We start from the raw sequence: 26445 nt of genomic DNA on the forward strand, positions 1-26445 counted from the left end.
CAAACATTCAGCACAGCTCTCCAATTCATTGACATATCCCTATGGCGTATCCTCCTAAAAGTGCTCCAAGTACTGAAAAATACCTGGTAGCCTTGGCATAAATCCCAGTGTGCTACTAAAATCCTTTAGGCTTCATGCACACTGCATTTTAGCCCTAGTGCAAGGGGCTCCATCAGTTAGCTGAGGGTGGAGGGCACAGGTGTGCCAACCCCCCTGCTGGCAGCCTATCAAACTCTATGAGAGGCTGACAGCTACTGCGGTTCGCAGGTGCATCCAACGATACTTGCGTTTAGGCATTATGCACTCAGGGACAAATGCCCTGAAAGCAAGATGCCACCATTGTTTCCAGAGTACATGGACCTCCTTTATCATGGTGGTAAAGGGGATCCGCAAACACTTGAAAACTTGGTGGTGTCTTGTACGGATATTGCACTTTAGTAAACTGCTGCCTTTACATTTTTATTGCGGTCCATCAGGAAGACTTCTCACAGGGCAATTCTTGTCCCCACAGACACAGCAGAAAGTAAAAAGGACATTAAATTTACATAATAGTTCAATGTCAATGGCGTTGTGTAGAGTCTATGAACTCATGGCAATTAGCTTACAATTTATGCTTTTTGCCACCTACCAACAATAACCTAAAATCTGATTGGCTCATACAAATTACAGTACTCTGCATTATTAATATATATTTTTTAAAGGGCAAGTTCATCTTTTCATGAAAAATGGAGAAGTTGAACAATCCTGACCAGCCCCGCCATGATGCCCTGTGCTGGTCTGTACACCTACACCGCAATTCACAGCCCCGGATTTGGGGTCCATTATAAAGCTCGCAATGAAAAACACCCATTGTGGTCACCATGACCATGTGAATGTTCTGGACCACCAAGATTCATTTCTTTCCTCTAGGACAGGGATAATCAAACTGTGGTCCTCCAGCTGTTGCAAAACTACAAGTTCCATCACGCCTCTGCCTCTGGGTGTCATGCTTGTGGCTGTCAGATTCTTGCTATGCCTCATGGGATGATACTAAATTAAGCATGCCAATATCTTCTATGCAGGATGTGGAAACTTTACAAGCGGACCTGAACAAAATAACGGGGTGGGCAACTACATGGCAGAGGAGGTTTAATGTTGAAAAATGTAAAGTAATGCACTTGGGTGCCAGAAACCAGAAAGCAAGCTACTCACTAGGGGGGGAACCTCTGGGTGAGTCTACAGAATACTGGGATGCATAAAAAATGGGATTCACTCCAGAAATAAAGAGATTATTCTCCCACTCTACAAGACTCTGGTCCGGCCACATCTGGAGTACCCAGTCCAGTTCTGGGCACCGGTCCTCAGGAAGGATGTGCTGGAACTGGAGAAAGTCCAGAGAAGGGCAACAAAAATAATTAGGGGAATGGAGGGCATCAGCTATGAGGAAAGACTACAAGCACTGAACTTATTCCCTCTGGAGAAGAGACCAGGGGCGTAACTACAGGGGTTGCAATCGCAACCGGGCCCCATGCTCCAGGGGGCCTTAGCAGCTCCCCTGTACACCTGGATAGAAGGGGCGGCATGTAGAGAAATCACTGTACTCCTTTTTCCTCCAATAGCTGCAGGCCCCAAGATGGAAGGAAAGGGGCCCACTGCAGAATTTGTGAAAGGGCCCCGCAACGTGAGTAAAGGACCTCAGGATCAGTTGGAAGAGCCCCAGGCTTGAAGGGAAGGGCCTCCCGGCCAGGAGTCCGAGGGGCCCTTCATGGTTTCTTGCACCGGGGCCCTGAAGGTTCTAGTTACGCAGACATCTCAAGTCTCCCGCAAGTCGCGGGAGACTCCCGCTTTCCGCCCTGAGCTCACGGACACCCGCGAGCTTAGAGCGATATCCCGGCTGTGTGTGTGAGTCACAGTGAGTCAGATGACTCATCGATGCAGGCAGAAGAGTGACTGTGTCAGCAAGCCTGCACAGAGCCGAAGTAGATGCGGCTCACAGGCGGAGTGATATGAGTCATGCACTCCGCCTGTGGGAGGAGCTGCAGAGAGAAAGCAGAGGCTTTGCTCTCTACTACAGCCACATCGTCTACTCCAGGAGGCATTTTGGCGCGCGGGGGACCAATCATCGTGACACCCCACTCTGTGACAGACACGTGACCTAACCTGAGAGCAGCACCAGAGAGCCAGCACCTGAGACCAGTACCAGCAAATGACCAGCACCTATGACCAGCGCCAGTACCAGTGACCAGCACCAGAGACTAGGCCAGTACCAGCACCAGTGACCAGGCCAGTACCAGCACCAGTGACCAGTACCAGCACCAGTGACCAGTACCAGTGACCAGGCCAGTACCAGCACCAGTGACCAGGCCAGTCCCAGTGACCAGGCCAGTACCAGCACCAGTGACCAGACCAGTACCAGTGACCAGGCCAGTACCAGTACCAGTGACCAGGCCAGTATCAGCACCAGTGACCAGGCCAGTATCAGCACCAGTGACCAGTGACCAGTACCAGCACCAGCACCAGTGACCAGTACCAGCACCAGTGACCAGGCCAGTACCAGCACCAGCACCAGCGACCAGGCCAGTACCAGCACCAGCACCAGTGACCAGCACCAGTGACCAGGCCAGTACCGGCACCAGTACCAGTGACCAGGCCAGTACCAGTGACCAGACCAGTACCAGTGACCAGGCCAGTACCAGCACCAGTGACCAGGCCAATACCAGCACCAGTGACCAGGCCAGTACCAGCACCAGTGACCAGGCCAGTACCAGCACCAGTGACCAGTACCAGCACCAGTGACCAGGCCAGTACCAGCACCAGTGACCAGGCCAGTACCAGTACCAGCACCAGTGACCAGGCCAATACCAGCACCAGTACCAGTGACCAGGCCAGTACCAGCACCAGTGACCAGACCAGTACCAGTGACCAGGCCAGTACCAGCACCAGTGACCAGGCCAGCACCAGTGACCAGGCCAGTACCAGCACCAGTGACCAGTACCAGCACCAGTGACCAGTACCAGCACCAGTGACCAGGCCAATACCAGCACCAGTGACCAGGCCAGTACCAGCACCAGTGACCAGGCCAGTACCAGCACCAGTGACCAGTACCAGCACCAGTGACCAGGCCAGTACCAGCACCAGTGACCAGGCCAGTACCAGCACCAGTGACCAGTACCAGCACCAGTGACCAGTACCAGTGACCAGGCCAGTACCAGCACCAGTGACCAGACCAGTACCAGTGACCAGGCCAGTACCAGTGACCAGGCCAGTATCAGCACCAGTGACCAGTACCAGCACCAGTGACCAGGCCAGTACCAGCACCAGCACCAGTGACCAGTACCAGCACCAGTACTAGTGACCAGGCCAGTACCAGCACCAGCACCAGTGACCAGGCCAGTACCAGCACCAGTGACCAGGCCAGTACCAGCACCAGTGACCAGCACCAGTGACCAGGCCAGTACCGGCACCAGTACCAGTGACCAGGCCAGTACCAGCACCAGTGACCAGACCAGTACCAGTGACCAGGCCAGTACCAGCACCAGTGACCAGGCCAATACCAGCACCAGTGACCAGGCCAGTACCAGCACCAGTGACCAGTACCAGCACCAGTGACCAGGCCAGTACCAGCACCAGTGACCAGGCCAGTACCAGCACCAGTGACCAGTACCAGCACCAGTGACCAGGCCAATACCAGCACCAGTACCAGTGACCAGGCCAGCACCAGTGACCAGACCAGTACCAGTGACCAGGCCAGTACCAGCACCAGTGACCAGGCCAGTACCAGCACCAGTGACCAGTACCAGCACCAGTGACCAGGCCAATACCAGCACCAGTGACCAGGCCAGTACCAGCACCAGTGACCAGGCCAGTACCAGCACCAGTGACCAGTACCAGCACCAGTGACCAGGCCAGTACCAGCACCAGTGACCAGCACCAGTGACCAGGCCAGCACCAGTACCAGCACCAGTGACCAGTACCAGCACCAGTGACCAGGCCAGTACCAGCACCAGTGACCAGGCCAGTACCAGCACCAGTGACCAGTACCAGCACCAGTGACCAGTACCAGCACCAGTGACCAGTACCAGCACCAGTGACCAGGCCAGTACCAGCACCAGTGACCAGGCCAGTACCAGCACCAGTACCAGTGACCAGGCCAGTACCAGCACCAGTGACCAGGCCAGTACCAGCACCAGTGACCAGGCCAGCACCAGTGACCAGACCAGCACCAGTGACCAGGCCAGTACCAGCACCAGTGACCAGGCCAGTACCAGCACCAGTGACCAGGCCAGTACCAGCACCAGTGACCAGGCCAGTACCAGCACCAGTGACCAGGCCAGTACCAGCACCAGTGACCAGTACCAGCACCAGTGACCAGGCCAGTACCAGCACCAGTGACCAGGCCAGTACCAGCACCAGTGACCAGCACCAGTGACCAGGCCAGTACCAGCACCAGTGACCAGGCCAGTACCAGCACCAGTGACCAGGCCAGTACCAGCACCAGTGACCAGGCCAGTACCAGTGACCAGGCCAGTACCAGCACCAGTGACCAGGCCAGTACCAGCACCAGTGACCAGGCCAGTACCAGCACCAGTGACCAGTACCAGCACCAGTGACCAGGCCAGTACCAGCACCAGTGACCAGCACCAGTGACCAGTACCAGCACCAGTGACCAGGTATACTGATTACATTTAATTTCATTATTCTCTGGTAGTGTTAAATTGGAAAGGGGGGGGGGGTGCGGCGCATGCGGGGGGGGGGGGCGTCGGCGTGTGGGGGGGGGGCTCACCTCCCTGAAATGAGTTTTTGCAGGTTGGGATGTCTGGTTACGCCTCTGGAAGAGACGATTGAGGGGGGATATGATATCAATGTACAAATACTGTACTGGCGACCCTAGCATAAGGAACAAACTATTCAGAGAAAGGGAATACAATAAGACACGTGGCCACTCACTAAAACTAGAGGAAAGGCGGTTTAACCTTAAAATACGTAAGGGGTTCTTCACTGTCAGAGCGGTAAGGATGTGGAATTCTCTTCCACAAGCAGTCGTATCAGCAGGGAGCATTGATAGTTTCAAAAAACTATTAGATGGGCACCTTAAAGACCACAACATACAGGGGTATACAATGTACAACATACAGGGGTATACAATGTACGATTAGCAGCAAACACACACACACATCATAGGTTGAACTGGATGGACTGATGTATTTTTTCAACCTCACTAACTATGACTTGTAGTTCTGCAACATCTGGGAGGGCCACAGTTTGCATATCCCTGCTCTAGGACATCCCTTTGGAAGAAGCAGCCTCAGATGCGCCTTTCATTGGTCAGAATAATCACATGAACTATTCTAATTAGAACTTCACCTGGAAAGAGAATTTCTCCATCTTTTCCTCCTTCCTTTCAAAAAGTAAGAGTTTTTTTTTTTGTTTTTTTTTTTAAAGCGCAAGTTCACCTTAAAAGGGTTAGTTCCACTTTATGCCTTCCTTCCCCCTCCTCTACCACATTTGCCATAATAAAACATTTTTGAGGGGGTAGGAAGGTACCTAGTTTAAATAGGTACTCACTCCCACTTCTGCTTAAATTACCTAGGCGATCCAAGTGGAAGTTCACCTCCCCTGCCCTCGACCTCTTGGGATACCCCAGGGGCCTGAGGAGGCTGCAGATCCATTCACAAAGAGCAGCACGAATCGCAGCATGCATAGTGGTAGGGCTGCAGGGAGTCTCAGCCGGCTTCCCCCAGTAAAGATGGCAGCGGCAGGGACCACAACACAGGCGAAAAGCCGGCCTGGATCCCTGGACTGGTAAATGTCCTTTTTATTAAAAAAGTCAACAGCTACAGTATTTGCACCTGTGGACTTTTTAATTTTTTTTCAAACAGACTGAAGAACCAATGGTATTACCGTATATACTCGAGTATAAGCCGAGTTTTTCAGCATGTTTTTTCATGCTGAAAATGCACCCATCGGCTTATACTCGAGTCACTGACTGGAGTGTCTTTTTAAAAATGGCGCCGCTCGGCGCCGACCTGTCACTGCGCATGTGCCGCATGCCCGGAAATAGCCGAACGTGTTCGGCTTTTCCCGAGCATCGGTGGCGCATTTGCGGTGACGTATGGCGGCGCGATTTTTAAAGCGAAGACGGCGCCTCACCGACAGGTAAGTGAGATGCCTCCGCAGCCCCTGTATTTCCTCATGCAGTGCTGCGTGCATGGTACAGGACATTCTCCTGTACCATGCCCGCAGCACTGCATCTCCTGTGCCATGCCTGTAATTACTGTGCCATGCCTATACCTACTGTGCCATGCCTATACCTACTGTGCCATGCCTGTAATTACTGTGCCATGCCTGTAATTACTGTGCCATGCCTATACCTACTGTGCCATGCCTATACCTACTGTGCCATGCCTGTAATTACTGTGCCATGCCTGTAATTACTGTGCCATGCCTATACCTACTGTGCCATGCCTGTAATTACTGTGCCATGCCTGTAATTACTGTGCCATGCCTGTAATTACTGTGCCATGCCTATACATACTGTGCCATGCCTGTAATTACTATGCCATGCCTGTAATTACTATGCCATGCCTATACCTACTGTGCCATGCCTATACCTACTGTGCCATGCCTGTACATACTGTGCCATGCCTGTACATACTGTGCCATGCCTGTACATACTGTGCCATGCCTGTACCATCACCTGTACTATGCCTATACCATGACCTGTGCCATGCCTGTACCATGACCTGTGCCATGCCTGTACCATGACCTGTAACATGCATGTACCATGACCTGTAACATGCATGTACCATGACCTGTAACATGCATGTACCATGACCTGTAACATGCATGTACCATGACCTGTAACATGCCTATACCTTCACCTGTGCCATGCCTGTACCATCACCTGTGCCATGCCCTTACCATGACCTGTGCAATGCCTGTACTATGACCTGCGCCATCTCCTGTACCATGCCCGCAGCCCCTATTTTGTGTCTCGTGGTGGTCCAGTAGCTGCAGCATTTCCCACCCTAGGCTTATACTCGAGTCAATAAGTTTTCCCACTTTTTTGTGGCAAAAGTAGGGGTCTCGGCTTATATTCGGGTCGGCTTATACTCGAGTATATACGGTAATCCCAAAACCAAAAATGTAATATCATCTTGCAGCTTACCAATCATTAGATGTGGTGGCTGTATTCGTTTTTTTTGTGTATTTTCTCCCAGTTTTCCCCTGATGATTTGGCCAGTAACACAACTTTTGTTGTGTTATTACAACAGAATGGCTAACACCCATTCTGGATGAAGGAGCACAGGGGGCACGATTGGACAGCAGGATTGAAAGTCTGGGGGGAGGGGAATGTTAGATGGACCAGCAGATTTAAATACACTAACAAATTGAAGCCAAACTCCAGCTCACACTTTATAGGCAGTTACACAAAACCGTTTTTTTTCTTTTAGGTGTAGCAAGGTTTCCAGGCCTGTGGCCTGATGTGGGTCTGCCATCGGTACCGGTTACCTCTCCAGCCCATGTGAGCTGCGGCCCTGGGTGTGAGAACTGAGACATTGACAACTCCGGCATCTTTGTTTTGTGGTTTTATTGGATTTAAGGGGATGGGAGAAGGGAATGAGTGGGATACTCCTGTAGGCTCAACTAGGTACAACTTGGGACTTTATCCAGAAAAATGTCTGTTAAAGCTGCCTTGACACCAGCCGACGCTCACTGACGCTTAGAACTCACTGTAACTTGAAAGAAGTGCTGAATCCTTGACTTTAAGTCCAGAAGACCCAGGACTGTAGAGTATGAAACTGCTGACACTGCAAAGTCACTGACTACTCCCTCCAGCCTTGCACTGGCTTGAGGTAGCTTGTTGTGAATTCCTGTATGGCTGCAACTCTCAACTAGTACTCTGCACAATTCAGGGCCCAAACTGCAGGCACCCCCTTTAACCTTTAGCTATTCAGGGTCCACTGACTATGTACCCCCTCTGTTACTTCAGGGTCCTCAACCTAGGTACCCCCTTTCCAACTAGCTGACACTGGATCCCAGAACCTCCTCCGGAGTGGTCTCCTCTAACACTTTAGGCAGACCCCCAGGGGCAATCCTCAGTACTAAGGACCTGTGTAGGCTTTCCTGGGACTGGACCCCTCTCTCTCTCTCTCTCCGCTGGTTCTCGGCACACTGGATCCCCTCAGCTCAACTCAGCACTCTCTGGATTCTCAGGCGACACCCCGAGACACCCACCTTCCTCAGACAGGAGAAGAGACAGCCGTTCTCTCCCTCCTGTGACTCTGCTCCCGTCAAAGACACTGAGTCATGTTCCCCCTTCAGACTTACACCCTCCCCCAGAATCCTCTGTGGCAGAATCTGTTTCTTGGGGTAGATACAAGCCTGAATGTATCTCTGATTTGGTTTCCTCCACTGCCCTATCAGAAGCTTCCAATAGAGCCAGTGGGGAGACTCCCCTTCCCAGAGGACATACTTGGGAGCCATGACAACCTACCTGACAGAAAGGAACATGGCCCTGCTGTTAAGCAGACAAGGCCTACTATGAATTTACCTTGCACCTACCTGCAGGGTGCTACATAGGATAAAGGTTTTACATAAAGAAATAACTTTATGTAACTTTATAAAAAACTCTGGTCCGACCGCATCTGGAGTATTCTGTCTAGTTCTGGTCGCCAGTCCTCAGGAGGGATGTGTTGGAGCTGGAGAGAGTCCAGAGAAGGGCAACTAAACTAATTAGGGGATTGAAGGACCTTAGGTATGAAGAGCGCTTACAAGCACTGGATTTATTCTTCCTAGAGAAGAGACGCCTGAGAGGGGACATGATAGCGATTTACAAATACCTCAATGGTGATCTCAGCATAGAAAAAAACGTTTCAGTCGCAAGGATTGCATGAGGACATGAGGCCATACAATGCGATTAGAGGAGAAGCGTTTTAAACGCAGACTACGCAGGGGGTTCTTTACAGTAAGGACTACAAGACTGTGGAATTCTGTACCACAAATGGTAGTAACTGCGGGAAGTATGGCTACTTTTAAAAGACTCTTGGTCATACATCTCAAGGATCAAAACATTCAGGGGTATGTGTAATGATTACAGCCAAACACACCTACACAGGTTGAACTGGATGGACTATTGTCTTTATTCAACCTCAACTACCATGCAACTATGTAAATAAACGCTGATCATTGCGAGTACCCCTGTCAGTGATAAATGGTTTGTCTCACCCCTGTTAACTGCTACATTTGCAGGACAGTTTGTTCTGTTAAAAAACATCTGACTTACTGGCTAGATCATTAGGTGAAAAAGGAGAGAAAGCCTTAAAAGTGAAAATGAATGCAGGCACCACATCCAAGAATGGATAAGCTGAATGCAATTATTATTTGCTTTTAGGTTGAATACCGCTTTAAGTACCTTGACTTGGGCTATAGCTCTAGAAGCTGCCATTGCTAACTTTTGCAAGCTCCATGGGTGCTCAAACCTGTGGCCCTCCAGCTGTTGCAGAACTACAAGTCCCATGAGGCATTGCAAGGCTCACAGTTAAAGCATGATTTCCAAGGCATGATGGGACTTTTAGTTCTGCAATAGCTGGTAGAGGGCCACGGGTTGAACACCCATGCTTCAGGCTATTGCATGGGGCATCATGGTAGCTACAGGCAGTAAGGCCTGGAGGGGGTGGCCAAGATACTTGGAATTAGTTCAGCTTTTCATTTGTTTCCTGAAAAAAGTAAACTTCCCTTTTAAGGAAAGACCAAAAACCTCATCAAGCAAGCCAAAGTTACCTTTCAACAGTACTAAACTGATTATACAAGATACTGAGCCAGGTCGATGGAGACTTCACTCCGGATAGATCTGTAGATATCCGGATGTGTGACATGGCCCTAAAAACCGTTGCGCACGAGTCTGCAGAGCCCTAGTGCGAGCTAAATATTAATGCAGCCTTTGGGAGACACCGCAGGCAGCTCTGGACGGTTCAAAAGCATTAAGAAAAGCAAATTACAAACAGGATGTATTCTCAGGAGCACAGTGTGCGAGCGGGGAGGGAGAGCTAAACAGGGTGGAGGGGGGGGGAGAAGGCTCCCCACAGGGACCTTTCTCGGCTGAACGCGCAGCGAAAGACTCCCGGTTACACCGAAAGGGACAGAAATTAGCATTTAAATTGGATGGAATGAGATTTTGTGGTTTTATTTTATTAATAAATATAAACCAGTTGTCAGAAGAGTGAGGAGAGCAAGGTTACGGTGTTGGGAAGTGAGAAACAAAACAGATTTACACGGGTCTCAGAACAGACACCCTAAACACGCAGGGGTGGTGGGGGCCGAGGGGTGACCTTGTAGGGCAAAGAAAATCTTGGGATTGTTTGTAGAGCAAATCTACACAAATTTGTTCTAGATTGAAAAAATGTTGGAAGCGGTCTCACCAGGTCATCATCCGTCTGGTCATAACTGATATCCGACAGGAAGGAGCCGCATGACTCATCCACCATGGACAACCTGCAAGACACAACGAGACGTCATCCATCTTTAGCGTTGTCATTACCAATGCCAGTTTAAACAACCCCATTCCATTTAAAACCATCATTTCCATGTTTGGTAGATGCCAGCACCCTAATAGTACAGTATATCTCTTGGACGCTACAGACCAATAGTAGCAACTAAACTTACACAATATTTTGACCCTTTCACATGTGTCTGGTGTGTCATTTCACATTTTCAGATTTTATTTTGTGCATAGGATGTGGAAACAAGGTATTCTGACTCCAATTGTTGTAATAGTAACTTCTCCCTTGCTGAGACCCATTTCTGGCCTGTATAAGCAGATGCACGCACCGCGGACAATCGTTATCAGATAGCTGAACTCACCAGACACCGTTTATTTTCATCCACATAGGTTTTATTGCAAGCAGTAGGTATAGCAGACAACAAAATGTGGCCGATGATTGAATATGGTATCCGCAGGTCAAAACATGGCAATGTGTTCCCAGATGCGAGCAGATTGTATAAAGGCCTAGCCCAGTGTTTCTCAACTCCGGTCCTCAGGGCACACTAACAGGCCCTATTTTAAGTATTAACTTGGGGAGATGCAGACTAGAATACTGCAATCACTGAGCAGCAAATTATTTCACCTGTGATGCATTTCAGTTTTCTTGCAAACCTGGCCTTTTAGTGTGCCCTGAGGACCAGAGTTGAGAAACACTGGCCTAGACAGATGTGGTCATCTCTATTTCCACAAGCATAAAGAAGCAGGAACAGGAAATACATCATAGATGGGTGGGGACATGAGGGAATACAGAAGAGAGAGACAGAAAGGCAAGTGAAACAACCAAAATAACCACAAGATGGCAGTATAATAACCAAATATAAACACAGTGCCTTGCGAAAGTATTCGGCCCCCTTGAACTTTGACCTTTTGCCACATTTCAGGCTTCAAACAAAGATATAAAACTAATTTTTTTGGGAAGAATCAACAACAAGTGGGACACAATCATGAAGTGGAACGAAATTTATTGGATATTTCAAACTTTTTTAACAAAGAAAAAACTGAAAAATTGGGCGTGCAAAATTATTCAGCCCCCTTAAGTTAATACTTTTTAGCACCACCTTTTGCTGCAATTACAGCTGTAAGTCGCTTGGAGTATGTCTCCATCAGTTTTGCACATCAAGAGACTGAGATTTTTGCCCATTCCTCCTTGCAAAACAGCTCAAGCTCAGTGAGGTTGGATGGAGAGCGTTTGTGAACAGCAGTTTTCAGTTCTTTCCACAGATTTTCGATTGGATTCAGGTTTGGACTTTGACTTGGCCATTCCAACACCTGGATATGTTTATTTGTGAACCATTCCATTGTAGATTTTGCTTTATGTTTTGGATCATTGTCTTGTTGGAAGACAAATCTCCGTCCCAGTCTCAGGTCTTTTGCAGACTCCATCAGGTTTTCTTCCAGAATGGTCCTGTATTTGGCTCCATCCATCTTCCCATCAATTTTAACCATCTTCCCTGTCCCTGCTGAAGAAAAGCAGGCCCAAACCATGATGCTGCCACCACCATGTTTGACAGTGGGGATGGTGTGTTCAGGGTGATGAGCTGTGTTGCTTTTACGCCAAACAATGTTTTGCATTGCTGCCAAAAAGTTTGATTTTGGTTTCATCTGACCAGAGCACCTTCTTCCACATGTTTGGTGTGTCTCCCAGGTGGCTTGTGGCAAACTTTAAACAACACTTTTTATGGATATCTTTAAGAAATGGCTTTCTTCTTGCCACTCTTCCATAAAGGCCAGATTTGTGCAGTATACGACTGATTGTTGTCCTATGGACAGAGTCTCCCACCTCAGCTGTAGATCTCTGCAGTTCATCCAGAGTGATCATGGGCCTCTTGGCTGCATCTCTGATCAGTCTTCTCCTTGTATGAGCTGAAAGTTTAGAGGGACGGCCAGGTCTTCGTAGATTTGCAGTGGTCTGATACTCCTTCCATTTAAATATTATCGCTTGCACAGTGCTCCTTGGGATGTTTAAAGCTTGGGAAATCTTTTTGTATCCAAATCCGGCTTTAAACTTCTCCACAACAGTATCTCGGACCTGCCTGGTGTGTTCCTTGTTCTTCATGATGCTCTCTGCGCTTTAAACGGACCTCTGAGACTATCACAGTGCAGGTGCATTTATACGGAGACTTGATTACACACAGGTGGATTCTATTTATCATCATTAGTCATTTAGGTCAACATTGGATCATTCAGAGATCCTCACTGAACTTCTGGAGAGAGTTTGCTGCTCTGAAAGTAAAGGGGGCTGAATAATTTTGCACGCCCAATTTTTCAGTTTTTTGTTAAAGTTTGAAATATCCAATAAATGTCGTTCCACTTCATGATTGTGTCCCACTTGTTGTTGATTCTTCACAAAAAATTAAAGTTTTATATCTTAATGTTTGAAGCCTGAAATGTGGCAAAAAGGTCGAAAAGTTCAAGGGGGGTGAATACTTTCTCAAGGCACTGTACATTACCACAACCATGCATTATATTATATCTTACATATTGGTGTAACAGCACACAAGGCTAAGCGACTCTACTATGCAGGAAAACATAGGAACTGGGGTGCAGAAAAAAAGGCAGCAAGTGCTCTGGACTGATGAGCCAAAATTTGAAATATTTTCTGTAGCAGGAGGCAGTTTGTTTGGGGAAGGGCTGGAGAGGGGTACAAAAATGAGTGTCTGACGCAAGGTGGAAGTTCCTTGCAAGTTGGGGCTGCATTTCTGCAAATGGAGTTGTAGATTTGGTCAGGATCAATGGTGTCCTCAATGCTTAAAAATACAGGCAGATAATTATCCATCATGCCATACCATCAAGGAGGCGTAGGATTGGCCCCAAATTTATTCTGCAGCAGGACAATGACCCCAAACATACAGCCAATGTCACGTCATCAAGAATTATCTTCAGTGTAAAGAAGAACAAGGAGTCCTGGAAGTAATGTTTTCGACCCCACAGAGCACTGATCTCAGCATCATGGAGTCTGTCTGGGGTTGAAAAGGATTTGAGGCAGCCGACATCCACAGAAGATCTGCGTTTAGTTCTCCAGAGATGTTTAGAACAACCTACCTGCCGAGTTCCCTCAAAAACTGTCTGCAAGTGTAAATAGAAGAATTGATGCTGTTTTAAAGGCAAACGGTGGTCACAGCAGATATGGATTGGATTTGGATCGCTCTTCCGTTCATCTAATTTTCATTTTCTTAATTGATAAAAATAAACTTTTTATTTCTGAAAGGCTTACATTTTTTTCACACCTGCCTAAAACTTTTGCATTGTAAAAGTCATGCGGCTCCTTGTATGGCCCTTGCTTTTTGCACTGGTGTGCAGTCATGTTGGAACAGGAAGGGGCCATCTCCAAACTGTTCCCACAAAGTTGAGAGCATGAAATTGTCCAAAACGTCTTGGTATGCTGACGCCTTAAGAGTTCCCTTCACTGGAACTAAGGGGTCAAACCCAACCCATTTGCACAAAGCAAGGTCCATAAAGACATGGATGAGTGAGTTTGGGGTGGCTTGACTGGTCTGCCCAGAGTCCTGACCTTAACCCGATTGAACACCTTTAGGATGAATTTGAGCGGAGACTGCAAGCCAGGCCTTTTTGGCCAACATCACCTGACCTCACAAATGCACTTCTGGAAGAATGGTCAAACATTCTCATAGACACACTCCTAAACCTTGTGGACAGCCTTCCCAGAAGAGTTGAAGCTGTTATAGCTGCAAAGGGTGGGCCAACTCAATATTGAACCCTACGGACTAAGACTGGAATGCCATTAAAGTTCATGTGTGTGTAAAGGCAGGTGTCCCAATACTTTTGGTAATATATTGTATGTATAGAATGTCCCTACCTGGAAATCATCTTTAAAAGTGGTTACAGGTTACACTTACCTGCTCTGTGCAATGTTGCACAGAGTGACCCTGATCCTCCCCTTCTGTGGTCCCCCACTGGCACTTTTTACTCCTTCTCTTTGTGTGGCCCCCATAGCAAGCCACTTGCTTTGAAGCACACCTGCGGGCTCGATCCTGAGCTGGGCCGGGCTGTATGCGCGTCTATTGAGTATGGTTCAGCCACGCCCCCAATCACATGCTTTGACAGCAGCAGGAGCCATTGGCTCCTCCCACTGCTTCTGAGTAGAGAGAAAAGAGCTGCTGCAGACAGGCACACTGCAGGATTGAAATAAGACTCAGGTAAGTATAAAAAAAAGGGGACGAAGGGTCTGTACAACTACTGGGACATTTTTTACCTTAATGCAGGGAATGCATTAAAAAAAGGTACAAAAAAAAAAAAATGTCTAGCCTTTTAAACCACTTTAAGCTATGATAAAGACCTTAAGGGTCCAAACGTTATAACATCTTGGCCATGTGTGCATCTATCTACCTTTTTCTGACCATAAACATTTGATTGGATCTTAAGCCAAGTTCCAGCTTTTCAGTTGTGGATGATACCTGTCGCTACTGATCCCAGCACCACCTCTTCAGGTACTGCCAACCCGCCTGGCTGCAGCTGCCCCTTTCACTAGTCCTCCTGGCTACTTCTCCATAGTCCTCCCAGACTGAGCACTCATGAGCCCACCCGGCTGACTTCTCAGGAGATCCAGGCTCCTGGATGTGCTGACCTGTCCCTGCTGTCCTCTCGCTTTGTTCCCTTGCCTCTAGGAAGGGGTTCCTCCATGTGTTGTGGGGGGATTCTTCCAGCACCTGAGCCAGGCCCGAGGTCACCCCAACCCCCACCCGACTAGGGGGCACCCTGTGAAGGCCTCCGATAGCCTCCTTAGCACTCCCATCTCCATCTTCCACCCGACATCCCCTGCTGGCATGACTCATGGCTATTTATGAAGGGGCCTACCCCTTCCTGCCCCTTTCTGCTGGGGATTGGCTGGGGCCCTCAAAAAAATTCTAAACCACTCCTCCTAGTCTCCTCCCACTACATCTGGACGTTTCTCCAAGGTTCCAAAAAGCAGGGGGAGGCACCAGAGATGCTACTTGCTGAGTCATCCAGCCTTCCCGAGTCACTTAGCCCTGACCCAGATTCAACCCAGGCCTGGCTTTCAGCCAAAACCAATTTGCCCACACTAACAAAACCTATTTACACCTAGCACACTAGCTAGAGGGTGCTATATGTAGCACCCTCCTAGGTAGGTGCTAATGAGAGAGTATAGTTTTGAGCTCTGTCTGCTTACCAGAGAGGCTGCAGGTAAATCTATATTGTTCTCTGCCTTCCAGAGAGCAGGATCTGTTAGTGAGGTCTGCTCATTGTGCTCGGTATGCGATTCATTCAGTCTAGAGAGTGTTTGACGCTGGTCCAATAGGGAGGCATGTTGGACAGTGGGAGGAAACCTGACGAATGGGTGCATAGGCTTCTGATGCAGTCCTGATGATTGGCAGAGGGCAGGTCGCCTCAGTGCATGCTGGGATACTGTATAAAAGCCAGGAGCACAAGTGCTTGGGGTCCTTCGTTGAAACGCGGAGTCCCGGAGGGAGGGGGGCGGCTGCCTCCTTCTCTGTAGAGGTGCCATGCGGTCCTAGGAGGTCGTTCTGAGGACCGAAGGAGTGGTCGACAAGAGCTGAACCCAGAGGTCCAGGGAAGCTGACAGAGTGGAGACACTAGAGATCCTGCTTCTGCAGTATCGGGAGTACAGGAACTCGTGTCAAGGGGCCGGACCTGAGGAGGGCCACCCCTGCTCATAGGATAGTCAGTGGATGGGTGTCAGCAGAAAGAGGATGCTAGGGAAAGTATCCTGAAGAGAAGATTGTTAACTGAGTCATCTTTTGAGTAAGGAGAAGGAAAGCAAGAGCCTTAACCCTATTCCTCTAAAGTGGCAGGATGAATTAACAGCCTGGCTGTTCCATACCTACAAGTGGAGTTGTGAAGATAGAAGTCCTCAGGTATTGTGAATAGATAAATTGGAGTATCCCACTATTCCCTTCTCCTATCCTCATTACAAAATAAACAACAAAAAACCCAAAACCCCTGGACTGTTTATTCCAGTGAAGAGCCAAGAGGAACTGTATTTACTTATAGCCGTATGTTGGTAACCAGAGGAGCCGACAAAGTCAGTATCCAGCAGTCCCTACGGGGGGCAGTGGTACATACATATCAATTGATGAATCTATAATAGTGCAAGCAAGAAAACAAGCCCTTATGTCAATCTGAAGAGTTGGGTGCTAGTGTAAAATATACTCTTTAAAAATATCAAATAGAAATTGGACATTGTACAAAAAACGGTTTACTGGTAATCAGAACATCATACATATGTGAATAACTTCATACCTGCTGCCAGCTCCATGGGTGGCGGTCTTCTGTCCACCAAAAAATGCCAATACAGAGTCACTGAGGGGGGCCGCTGTCTGGCCGTCGCTTTGTATGAGCTCTCCAATCAGTTGCATCTGACGTTCCTATTAAATACATATTTTTATAGTTGTGATATTTAAAAGCTAAAAAGAAATTCAATTAGTATCGCTCTCAAATACGTGCACATTTTATCCATTGAGCCATACCAACTTCAGTGAGATCCTAATGTAGAACTAAAAAGGCAAAAAACTCCCACCCCCCCCCCCCCCCCCCCATTTTGGATACATTAAAGTGGTTGTAAACCCACATTAAAGTCTTTTGCCTATAGGTAAGCCTATATTAAGGCTTACCTATAGGTGCTATAAATATCTTCTAAACTTGCACTGTTTAGGAGATATTTACAGTGCATGCAGCTGATGACATCATCGGCACATGCGCTCAGAAGGAACGTTCCTTGCCGTTGCATCAGAGCCCTATGCCGTGAACAGCGGCATGCGCAATCAGATGACCAGAGGACGCGAACAAGGAAGGAGGATGGCCGAACATGTCGACCATCCTGTCGCTGAGCAGGCAGCACTGCGAGGGTTTCGTTTTAAGGTAAGTATTTCGAAGCATACTAGCTCATTATGCCTTTGTCTTTACAGGTTTTTTTTTTTTCTCATTTTTTTTTTTTTTTATGAGGGTTTTTTTACGAGGGTTTACTTCCTCTTTAAAATATAGATAAACCCCATTCAGTATTAAAATGGAAATCAAAACGCAAAACATTTGTGTATAGATATAAACAAACATTATAAAACTTTTTTCCCCCCTTCACATTCCCTCTGTTCCCAGCCGATATTTTCATACATTAAAACTTTTTTTTTTTTTTTACAGGTACTCTTGTGGAGGGATCTGGGGGTCTAAAAGACCCCACACCGCTCCTTTGCACTTAAAAGCATTCAAAACGCAAGTTTGGCTGTTTTGAATGCTGTAATTTTTTTTTAAATTGGCGCCGAGTACGGGTTTTTGCATTGAGACACGATCAGAGCCAAATGTGGCTTTGATCGGGTCTTCTCTTCGGCGGCCGTGCAGGATGGTTGCCCGGGTCTCCCGGTGGGATGGGAGACCCGGGCGAGCCACTGAAGGTGCCGGGAGGGGGTGGGGCGGGACGTCCCCTCCCGCTCCTTGTAATGACAGCCGAGAGGCTTCTCAGCCGTATCGGTTGCCCTTACAAGACAGCCATCCGTCGGCTATGGATGCCGGTACCGGGGTGATGCCTCTAGCTGCAGGCATCACTCCGGTACATGCACTTTCTAGAAAGATTGGCAATATCTGTAACCTCCGGGCCGATTCCGATATCGGTAACCTCCAGGGCCGACTCCGATATATCGGGGAAAGTGCATATCGGCCCTCTATCGGCTTTGCCTTTTTCTAATCCCTCTCCACTCTATTCAAATTTTTTTTTAAAAAAAATGTATGTTTGGCCTTTACTTATACTTTATTTCCCATTTTCATTGTCTCTGCTGCACTGAAATCCCAACTACAATTTATCAGCCCTGATGAGGTTATTCTATAAACTACAGAACACCTCCCCTCTGATGTGGAGCAGAGGAGGGGGGGTGGGGTCATCTGTAGTCCCAAGAAGAAAATGCAACATTTCGGAACCACCAAGGGTCACTTCATCAGGCAAGGTGAAATCACTGTAGCACCCTACAGGTAGGTGCTAGGTACATGTATAGTGGGCCATGTCTGCCTAACAGCAGGGCTGTGATTTGTTAGGTAGGGTGTCAGGGCTTCCAGATGTGCCTGCTGAGGGGAAAAGTATCCCCACTGGCTCCTGTGAGAGGCTTCTCATAGGGCAGTGTGGGAAGCCCAATCAGGGGACACATCCCAGCTTGCAACTACCCCAGAAGGCAGATTATGCTGCAAAGGATTCTGGGAGTGGGTATAAGTTTGGGGGGAAGTGCGTGGCACGGTGTCTTTGGCGGGAGCAGAGTCCCAGGAAGGAGAGTGCGGCTGTCTCTCCTCCTGTCTGCGGAAGGTGGACGTCTTGGGGTGTAGCCTGAGTGTCCAGAGAGTGCCGAGTTGAGCTGAGGGGATCCGGTGTGCCGAGAGCCTGCGGAGAGAGAGAGAGAGGGGTCCAGTCCCAGGAAATCCTACACAGGTTGTGAGTACTGAGGATTGCCCCTGGGGGTCTGCCTGAAGTTAGAGGGGACCACTCCGGAAGAGGTTCTGGGATCCAGTGTCAGCTAGCTGTAAAGGGGGTACTAAGGTTGAGGACCCTGAAGTTACAGAGGGGGTACATAGTCAGTGGACCCTGAAGAGGTCAAAGGGGGCACCTGCAATTTGGGCCCTGAATTGTGCAGAGCGTGCCAGTTACAGTGACAGCTAGTTCTGCATTATACTACCTCAAGCTGTGCCAGGCGGGGGAAAGTATTCAGTGACTTTCATAGTACAACAGTGTCAGGAGTTCTACAGTTCTCAGTACTGGATCTTCTAGACTATAAGTCGAGGATTCAGCAGTTCTTCTATTCTACAGAGTGTTCTCAGTGTCAGTGAGCGTTGGCTGGCGTCACGGAAGCGCCAACGGGCATTTCAGAAGTAAAGTCCCAATTGTAATTAGGTCAAGCCTCAAAGAATATCCCACTCATTCCCTTCTCCCATCCCCCAATTCCAATAAAAACCACAAATATGCCAGAGTTGTCGCTGCTTCAGTTGTCACACCCAGGGTCACAGCTCACATGGGCTGGAGAGATTACCGGTACTGATGGCAGACCCACATCAGGCCACAGGCCTGGAAACCTTGCTACATCACTTTGGTCTTTTATCGTTCTGAAAGCTTTGTTTTGAGCTATAGTCTTTGATTGCATATATACTGGACGGCGGCAGTATTAGGTCATTGCATACGCATTATGCTTCCAGCATGGTAGCGCAGTACAACTGCCGCCATTTACCACAAAAAGTCACACTTTACTGCAAACGGGTGCTTACTCCTATTCTTTCTTCAAGCAAATGTGCAGACAAAGGTCTACCAATAAACTTGCATAGAAAGTCTATAGAAAGGCGCCATTCTTGTGGATCACATGGCTGATTATATGGGAGGCTTGCTGTCACTTGGGATAGAGCATTATCATTGGGATACTCTAATCTTATGGGCGCTATCCAATTTTTTGACCTGTTATAGGACAATATTTGGGTTGATGTGGATTACTTAAAGTGTTGTAATAAAGTTATTTTTTAAACATTTTGGTAATGTGTTCCCTCTAAGGCACATTTAAAGTTACAATCTACCTCCTCTAGTCCTTGGGAGATGAGACCTTGGGGTAAGAGTAGAATAATTATTAGTATTGCATAAAAAAAAACCGACAATATGCTCTCCACAGGAGTGGACAGGAGGGACAGCTGCCCTGGGCACTGTGGTATCATGTAGAGTACCACAAGTAGATTGGGGGGGGGGGGGATTTGTGCTGGAAGGGGGAATTTTGGGGAGGATTCAGAGGGCAAGAATTGTTCTAGGGGGAGAAATTTAGGGAAGTGTGCTAGGAGTGGTGATTGGGGGTGGGGGGAATGGGTGAGGAAGAGGATTTACGCTGGGGGGGTGATTGGGGGAGATTTGTGCTGGGGACATAAGGGGGGGGGGGGGGAGAGAGGGAGAGGGAATTTGAGCTGGGGTGGGACGCAAAGATTCGGGCCAGGAGGTGGGATTTTTAGCGGGGGGGGGGGGGAGATTTGTACTGAGAGGAAGGGGGGATTTATACCTAGAGGGAAAGCGTGCATATTCGTGCTCAATTTTCGAGGGGGGGGGGGGGGGATTTTGGCACACAATCATACATTTTTTATTTGGAGGGGCAAGTTCTCCCTGAGCTCTACTTGGCCTTGTCCCGGCACTGGCAGCTTTTGCTTTCAGTGATTATTTAGCAACATACAGACATCCACTAGGGGGAGCTTCTGCAAATCTACATATAAAACATACCGTACTTTCAAAAACATGGCTGGGCAAGCAAGAAGAGATAAAAGATCACAGCAAATATTACTCTCCGGTAACCTTTTAAAAAAAATTAATTTAAAAGGATTACTCATTAAAAATATATAATGCGTTTCTTTAAAAACCGGCCTGTCACATTAAAGAGAAACATTTCCCATTAATGCTACGGCCAGAATAATTGTGGAATTGCACTGTGCAGCGACTATCACAACTCATGAAAAATGTTGGCCACCACTGCCCTTCTCCTTCCTCACAATTATAATTCAAATGGTTGTTTGTGAGCGGCGTTATAAATGTAAAATCTCCATCCAATCGAAAGCCTTGGGGTGTTTTTGCAATACTGGAAAAAAGAAATGGACAGAGGGCACACCAGCCTAGCGCATTATCCTAAAAACAATTATAATAGACATGTATACACATTATACTCACAAAACGATTATGAAACACGGGCAATAAGGGACCACCAAGGGTCTCCACTGGGCATCCTCAGCTGCCGCAGGCCGTGGAAGGATGTGGACCTTCAAAAAAACGCTTACGTGTTTCGGGGTGTTCCCCCCTTTATCAGAGCTAGTTGAGTGGTAGGGCTAAAGGAAAAAAAAAAAAAAAAAAGCCCTACCACTCATTCCCCCAACTAGCTCTGACGAAGGGAGGAGTGGTAGGGCTTTTTTTTTTTTTCCTTTAGCCCTACCACTCAACTAGCTCTGATAAAGGGGGGGAACACCCCGAAACACGCAAGCGTTTTTTTGAAGGTCCACATCCTTCCACGGCCTGCGGCAGCTGAGGATGCCCAGTGGAGACCCTTGGTGGTCCCTTATTGCCCGTGTTTCATAATCGTTTTGTTTCATAATCGTTTTGTGAGTATAATGTGTATACATGTCTATTATAATAAATTGTTTTTAGGATAATGCGCTAGGCTGGTGCGCCCTCTGTCCATTTCTTTTTTCCAATATCTGCTTTGGGTTACCACGCCCCATTGAGAGTGGCAGCACAGCCCGAATTTACTCCAATTTGACCTGAATCGCATTTTTAGGATACCAGCCGCAAGGCCACCCCTCAAGAGTAGGAGTCATTTGCTCTTTGCGTTTTTGCAATGTTGGCGATGGGATGACGATGACACGGCGATGGGATGACGATGACACGGCGATGGGACGATGATGACACGGCGATGGGATGACGATGACACGGCGATGGGATGACATCACTTGGTTTAAAGGCCATACCTGTGAATTTAATGTTTTTCTCTTATCACAAAATCTATATTGTTAACTCCTTTTAGTGTATTTGGCCCTTGAGTTTGACCCACGTCAATTGATCTAACTAATTTTATCATTTGCATTTTGTTTTCATGCAATTATTAACATGAATTTCAATGTACGTTGATGCATTGATGTGCGATTTTAATGTGTTTTCACGTGCAATAAAAATAAAGAAATAAAAAGCAATGTAGGCTTGTCACCAGGGGCTAAAAATACATTTGAATGCATTTTCATGCATTACCATTGATTGATACGGGCCTCAACGAAAAAAAAAAAAAAAAAAAAAACACTGGCTTTGTCAACGTGCGGTATAGTACATGCACCGAACATGATAAAAAAAAGGAATGTGTGACCGAGCCCTAGACATAGGTACATAAGCATCCCTTACCAGGCATTATACCATGCCTCTCACAAATTTGGCATCTCCAGCAGACTTCACCTTCCTCTATGGCCTAAACAGGAAATGTTTTACAACCAGCCACTCATGTTTATGGTTTATCAGAACCCAAAAACACAATAGTATGTAATATATTGTGGCTTACCTAGCCTTCGATGTGGTGGCTGCATTCGTTTTATCTTTTTGGCTTTTTTTTTCCTCCTTCAAGGGAACCTGCAAGTTACACCACTTCCTGGGCTATGCTCACTCCTCCACTATATCTATGGAAAGAGCCATGGTTGTCCCAAAGGCTGGACTTTCAAACAACGGTCCTAAGCACAGGGATAGGTCCTTTCCACATGAGGTGGACTTAGTTTTATGCAAATCTAACCTTCATGTTTGTGAGAATGTTTTTCGGCAGTCAATAAATTATTAGAAGGTGTCCAAGGGTAATGCACTAGGGTGCTTGCACCTTCTTTTATGTTTTTGGACTTCAAACATGTCTGCTTTTGTTCATCCCCATTACATGGGAGTTGATTGGATTCGTAGTTTACACAAGAAAAGGAACACTGTTGGTTTTCTGCTTCCAGGTCATCTCACAGAAAGGACACCAACTTCTGGTAGGACATGCAGGCATTTTCAGTACCTGTTAAAGTTCTTAGCCTGAAGAGAGAGATCACTAATACAACCGCCATATCCAAGGACTGGTAAGCTGAAATGTTTTTTGTTCTTGGGTTTAGTTATGCTTTAAGGACCGGACAGCCAGAGTAGATGCTTGGAGACAGCAGCTTGTCTGCATAATCCAACCAACCTTTAACACCACCTTTAGCTCCCTCAACTTGAACCCATGCTTGTTCAGTGCTGGAAAAAGTAATATGTTCGCTTATCTGTAGTATCCCACAAGGCATAGGTGTGTGCACAGGGTGTGCCGGGCATACCTGGGCACACCCCATTTGCATTAGCATTATCCAGGGGCGGCACCAGGTGGGTAGTTGGTGATGCCAGTGTAAATACCCCCCATTATATTCAAGGCTAGGTTCAACTTTAGGAATACATTACACCAGTTTTTAGGGTGTAACATAATATGCTCCCAATCAACTGTCTCCCACCCCAGAGCCTCCTCCCTGTGACAGTAGGTGGCTTTAATGTGGGTTTGAGTTTTGGGGTGCACACTATAATGCAATAGGCTGCGCACACCTATGCCACAAGGTAGACTTTATTCCTGCTGTTGCTTTTACCTTAAGCGCTGGTTCACACTTATGCAAATTCTTGGCGGATCAGATGCGATCCCAAAAGCATAGACTTGCAGGTCATTTAAAAAGCATTATTCTCAATGAAGGCTGTTCACACATGTGGTGGGAATTTGATCTGGTTCAAAAAAGGTGCGAGTTTAGTGCGGTTTCGGTGCATATTTTATCTCCAGCTATTCCAAATCCCCTCAGAAAACCGCATTCATTCACATTAGAATCCCACCTGTCACAACAGAAAATCGCAGCGTGAAATAGCACTGTGAAATTTCATCACATTTGCACCGCATTAGTGTGAACTGTGAAAGTGTTTCAGGCTAGGTGATAAGGGGGCCTTAGATAGTAAAAAGGGGTTTTCGCCTTTTGCTTCACTCATATTCTGAGGCACATATAGGCAGGTGCAGTTTATTTTCTCCACTGCAGGTGGCACTCATATACAGCAGCAATCCAGGTGGAGAAGTCGAGAGGAACCTAGTTCCTCTATGGTTTCCTCAGTCACAGGGAGGCTGTATCTGATTGGATGCTGGGACCCCATGTGACTTTAATGGGCCATCTTGGGTCAGGCAGAGTCTATTTAAGACCTTGGCTCCCGAGTTTTGTATGTGGCAGTGTAGTGACAGGATACCAGTCCCTCAGGAACAGTGCTTAGGGAAAGATTCCGGAGCAGTAGGGAAAGTGCAGGCACATGACATCCTTCCTGGAAACCTCCCCATTTGGGCACGGACCGGCCAGACGACATTCCTCTCCTTGAGACAGACGCCGACAACTTCCCTGAGATTTCCATCATCTGACATATTGCTGTTACATCTATTGAGTGTTCCCGATTGGGTTGCCTTCCCGCCAGGCCTGTTGTGGATTGCTGGACCTCTGTTACAATACATTCCTGTTTTTGCACCTGGACTTGAATGTTCTCTGGCCACGGCACCATGCTGTGCCTACCAACACACAGTTCCCTGTTTAATGGCTGAGGGCTCCCTTTCCTCTTTAGAACATAGAAAAAAACAGTTAGCACAGGATGATGGGTTAGTGTAGCTAGGGGGCTCCTAAAAGAAAAGGGAGTGCAATGTTCCTGTTCTGCCTGCCATTGGAGTGTTTGGGGCATTCTACATAAAGATGTAATGATTCCAGATAGAGTTTCCCCGCTGGGGAAGGCTGGTATTTTAACCTCCCTAGTAGGCTATGCTTAAGGAGCGTCAAAAACACACTGAAGATGGGCAATAGTTGACCACCATTTTTCCACAATGGATATTGCACCATGATTTAAGGACTGTAATGTGGCTCTTCATTAAAGAAAAGCAAGGAAATGGAAGAATTGAAGTGGACTTTTCTTGTTTACTTTGTCTGTGGCGTATACTTGGTGGCACGAGTACATACCGGTTTCAGCCAGAGATGTTTTCCTGTGCCTGGGACCCCACAGCTTTAGGTGCCAGGTGTGGAATATGGCAATGAGGACTGTTGGTGCAAGCTATCCTGTAGGGGCCTGAAGCCGTCTACCGATGACCGATGGTTCCTATGGGATTGTGGGTCCACGCTATCCTAATGAAGGCCTGAAGGTTTCTACTGATACCATGTGCTGGTGATTCTTATGCGAGTATGGGTCCATACTAGCCTGATGAAGACCCTAAAACCTGCTACTGGTGTTTCTTATGGGAGGGTGGGTCTACACTAGCCTGATGAAGGACTGAATCCTGCTACTGGTGCCTCCTATAGGTGTATGGATCTATGCTAGCCTTATGGAGGCCTGAAGCCTGCTTCTTGTGTCCAGTGCTGGTGCTTCTTATGGGAGGGTGGGTCCATGCTAGCCTGGAGCTTCTTATTGGAGTATGGGATCCATGCTAGTCTGATGGAGGGCTAAAGCATGCTACTGGTGCTTCTTCTAGGAGTATGGATAAATGCTTTCGTGATGATGGCCTGAAGGCTGCTACTGGTGCCTGCTGTTGGTGCTTCTTATGGGAAGTATGGTTCCACACTAGCCTGATGGAGGCCTAAAGCCTGCTACTGGTGTTCAATGCTGGTTTTTCTTATGGGAGGGTGGGTCCATGCTAGCCTGGTGCTTCTTATAGGAGTATGGATCCATGCTAGTCTGGAGGCCTGAAACCTGCTACTGGTGCTTTTTTTTTGGGGGGGGGGGGGGGGTATGGATCCATGCTAGCCTGATGGAGGCCTGAAGCGGGCTAGTGGTGCCCGAATTAAGTATGCAAGTCTTGCATTCAGGTGGACTCTACTGCAAGGTTCACTTTAAAGCCCATTTTAGGGCAAGACCGATTTTTACAAAATTCAGCCTAGCACTCACTACAAAGGGGAAGACTGGCGTGCTGCTCTCCTCAGGCAGGGAACTCCAACATGGGTACATAGAAAAAAAAAAGCCTCTGAGGAAGGGGGCTTGACCCCCGAAACGCGTTAGCGGTCCTGATTGAAAGACTTGTTCCACTTCACACATGGTGGATTCTTGTAACACGATTTTATCATCTTCAGGTCTGTGAGTATGCATTTGGCATTTTATTAAAATTTTGCAAACAGTGACCACGGGTAATGCACTAGGTGTTTGCACCTCTTTCTCTCTTTTCCAAAACCGATTTTTAACCCTTACTCCACTCATCTTAGGATACTGCTCATCTTACATCATTTAAATAGCCTTCCTCTGGGCTCAAAGCCAGGTAGGTGTATCCCATCTATTGTCCAATCCCTATTGAGTCCCCCCTACAGAGCCTATTTTTCCCAAATTCACATCCAAAAAAAGAGAAAGTTTTAGATATAAGCTTCTGGCCTGAACAAAGACAAGATAATCCGTTAAGCTCACAAATCTTCCTTAAGTACAA

At 47.6% G+C, this 26445-nt stretch overlaps 1 protein-coding gene across 1 annotated transcript in view; it reads right to left on the reverse strand.

Moving 5' to 3' along the window:
* LOC309558747 (rac GTPase-activating protein 1-like) overlaps positions 1-26445 on the reverse strand; it is a gene marked incomplete at both ends in the record, with an annotated part of 142255 nt that overhangs the window by 106367 nt on the left and 9443 nt on the right. Inside the window, 2 exons of the mRNA XM_082261794.1 lie at positions 10401-10473; positions 16763-16887. Of these exons, the coding sequence (XP_082117920.1) occupies positions 10401-10473; positions 16763-16887 (198 nt within the window). The remainder of the gene's footprint in view (positions 1-10400; positions 10474-16762; positions 16888-26445) is intronic.

This window comes from Pelophylax lessonae (genome assembly GCF_965119305.1).
Source record: "Pelophylax lessonae genome assembly, chromosome: 6".
Taxonomy (NCBI): domain Eukaryota; kingdom Metazoa; phylum Chordata; class Amphibia; order Anura; family Ranidae; genus Pelophylax; species Pelophylax lessonae.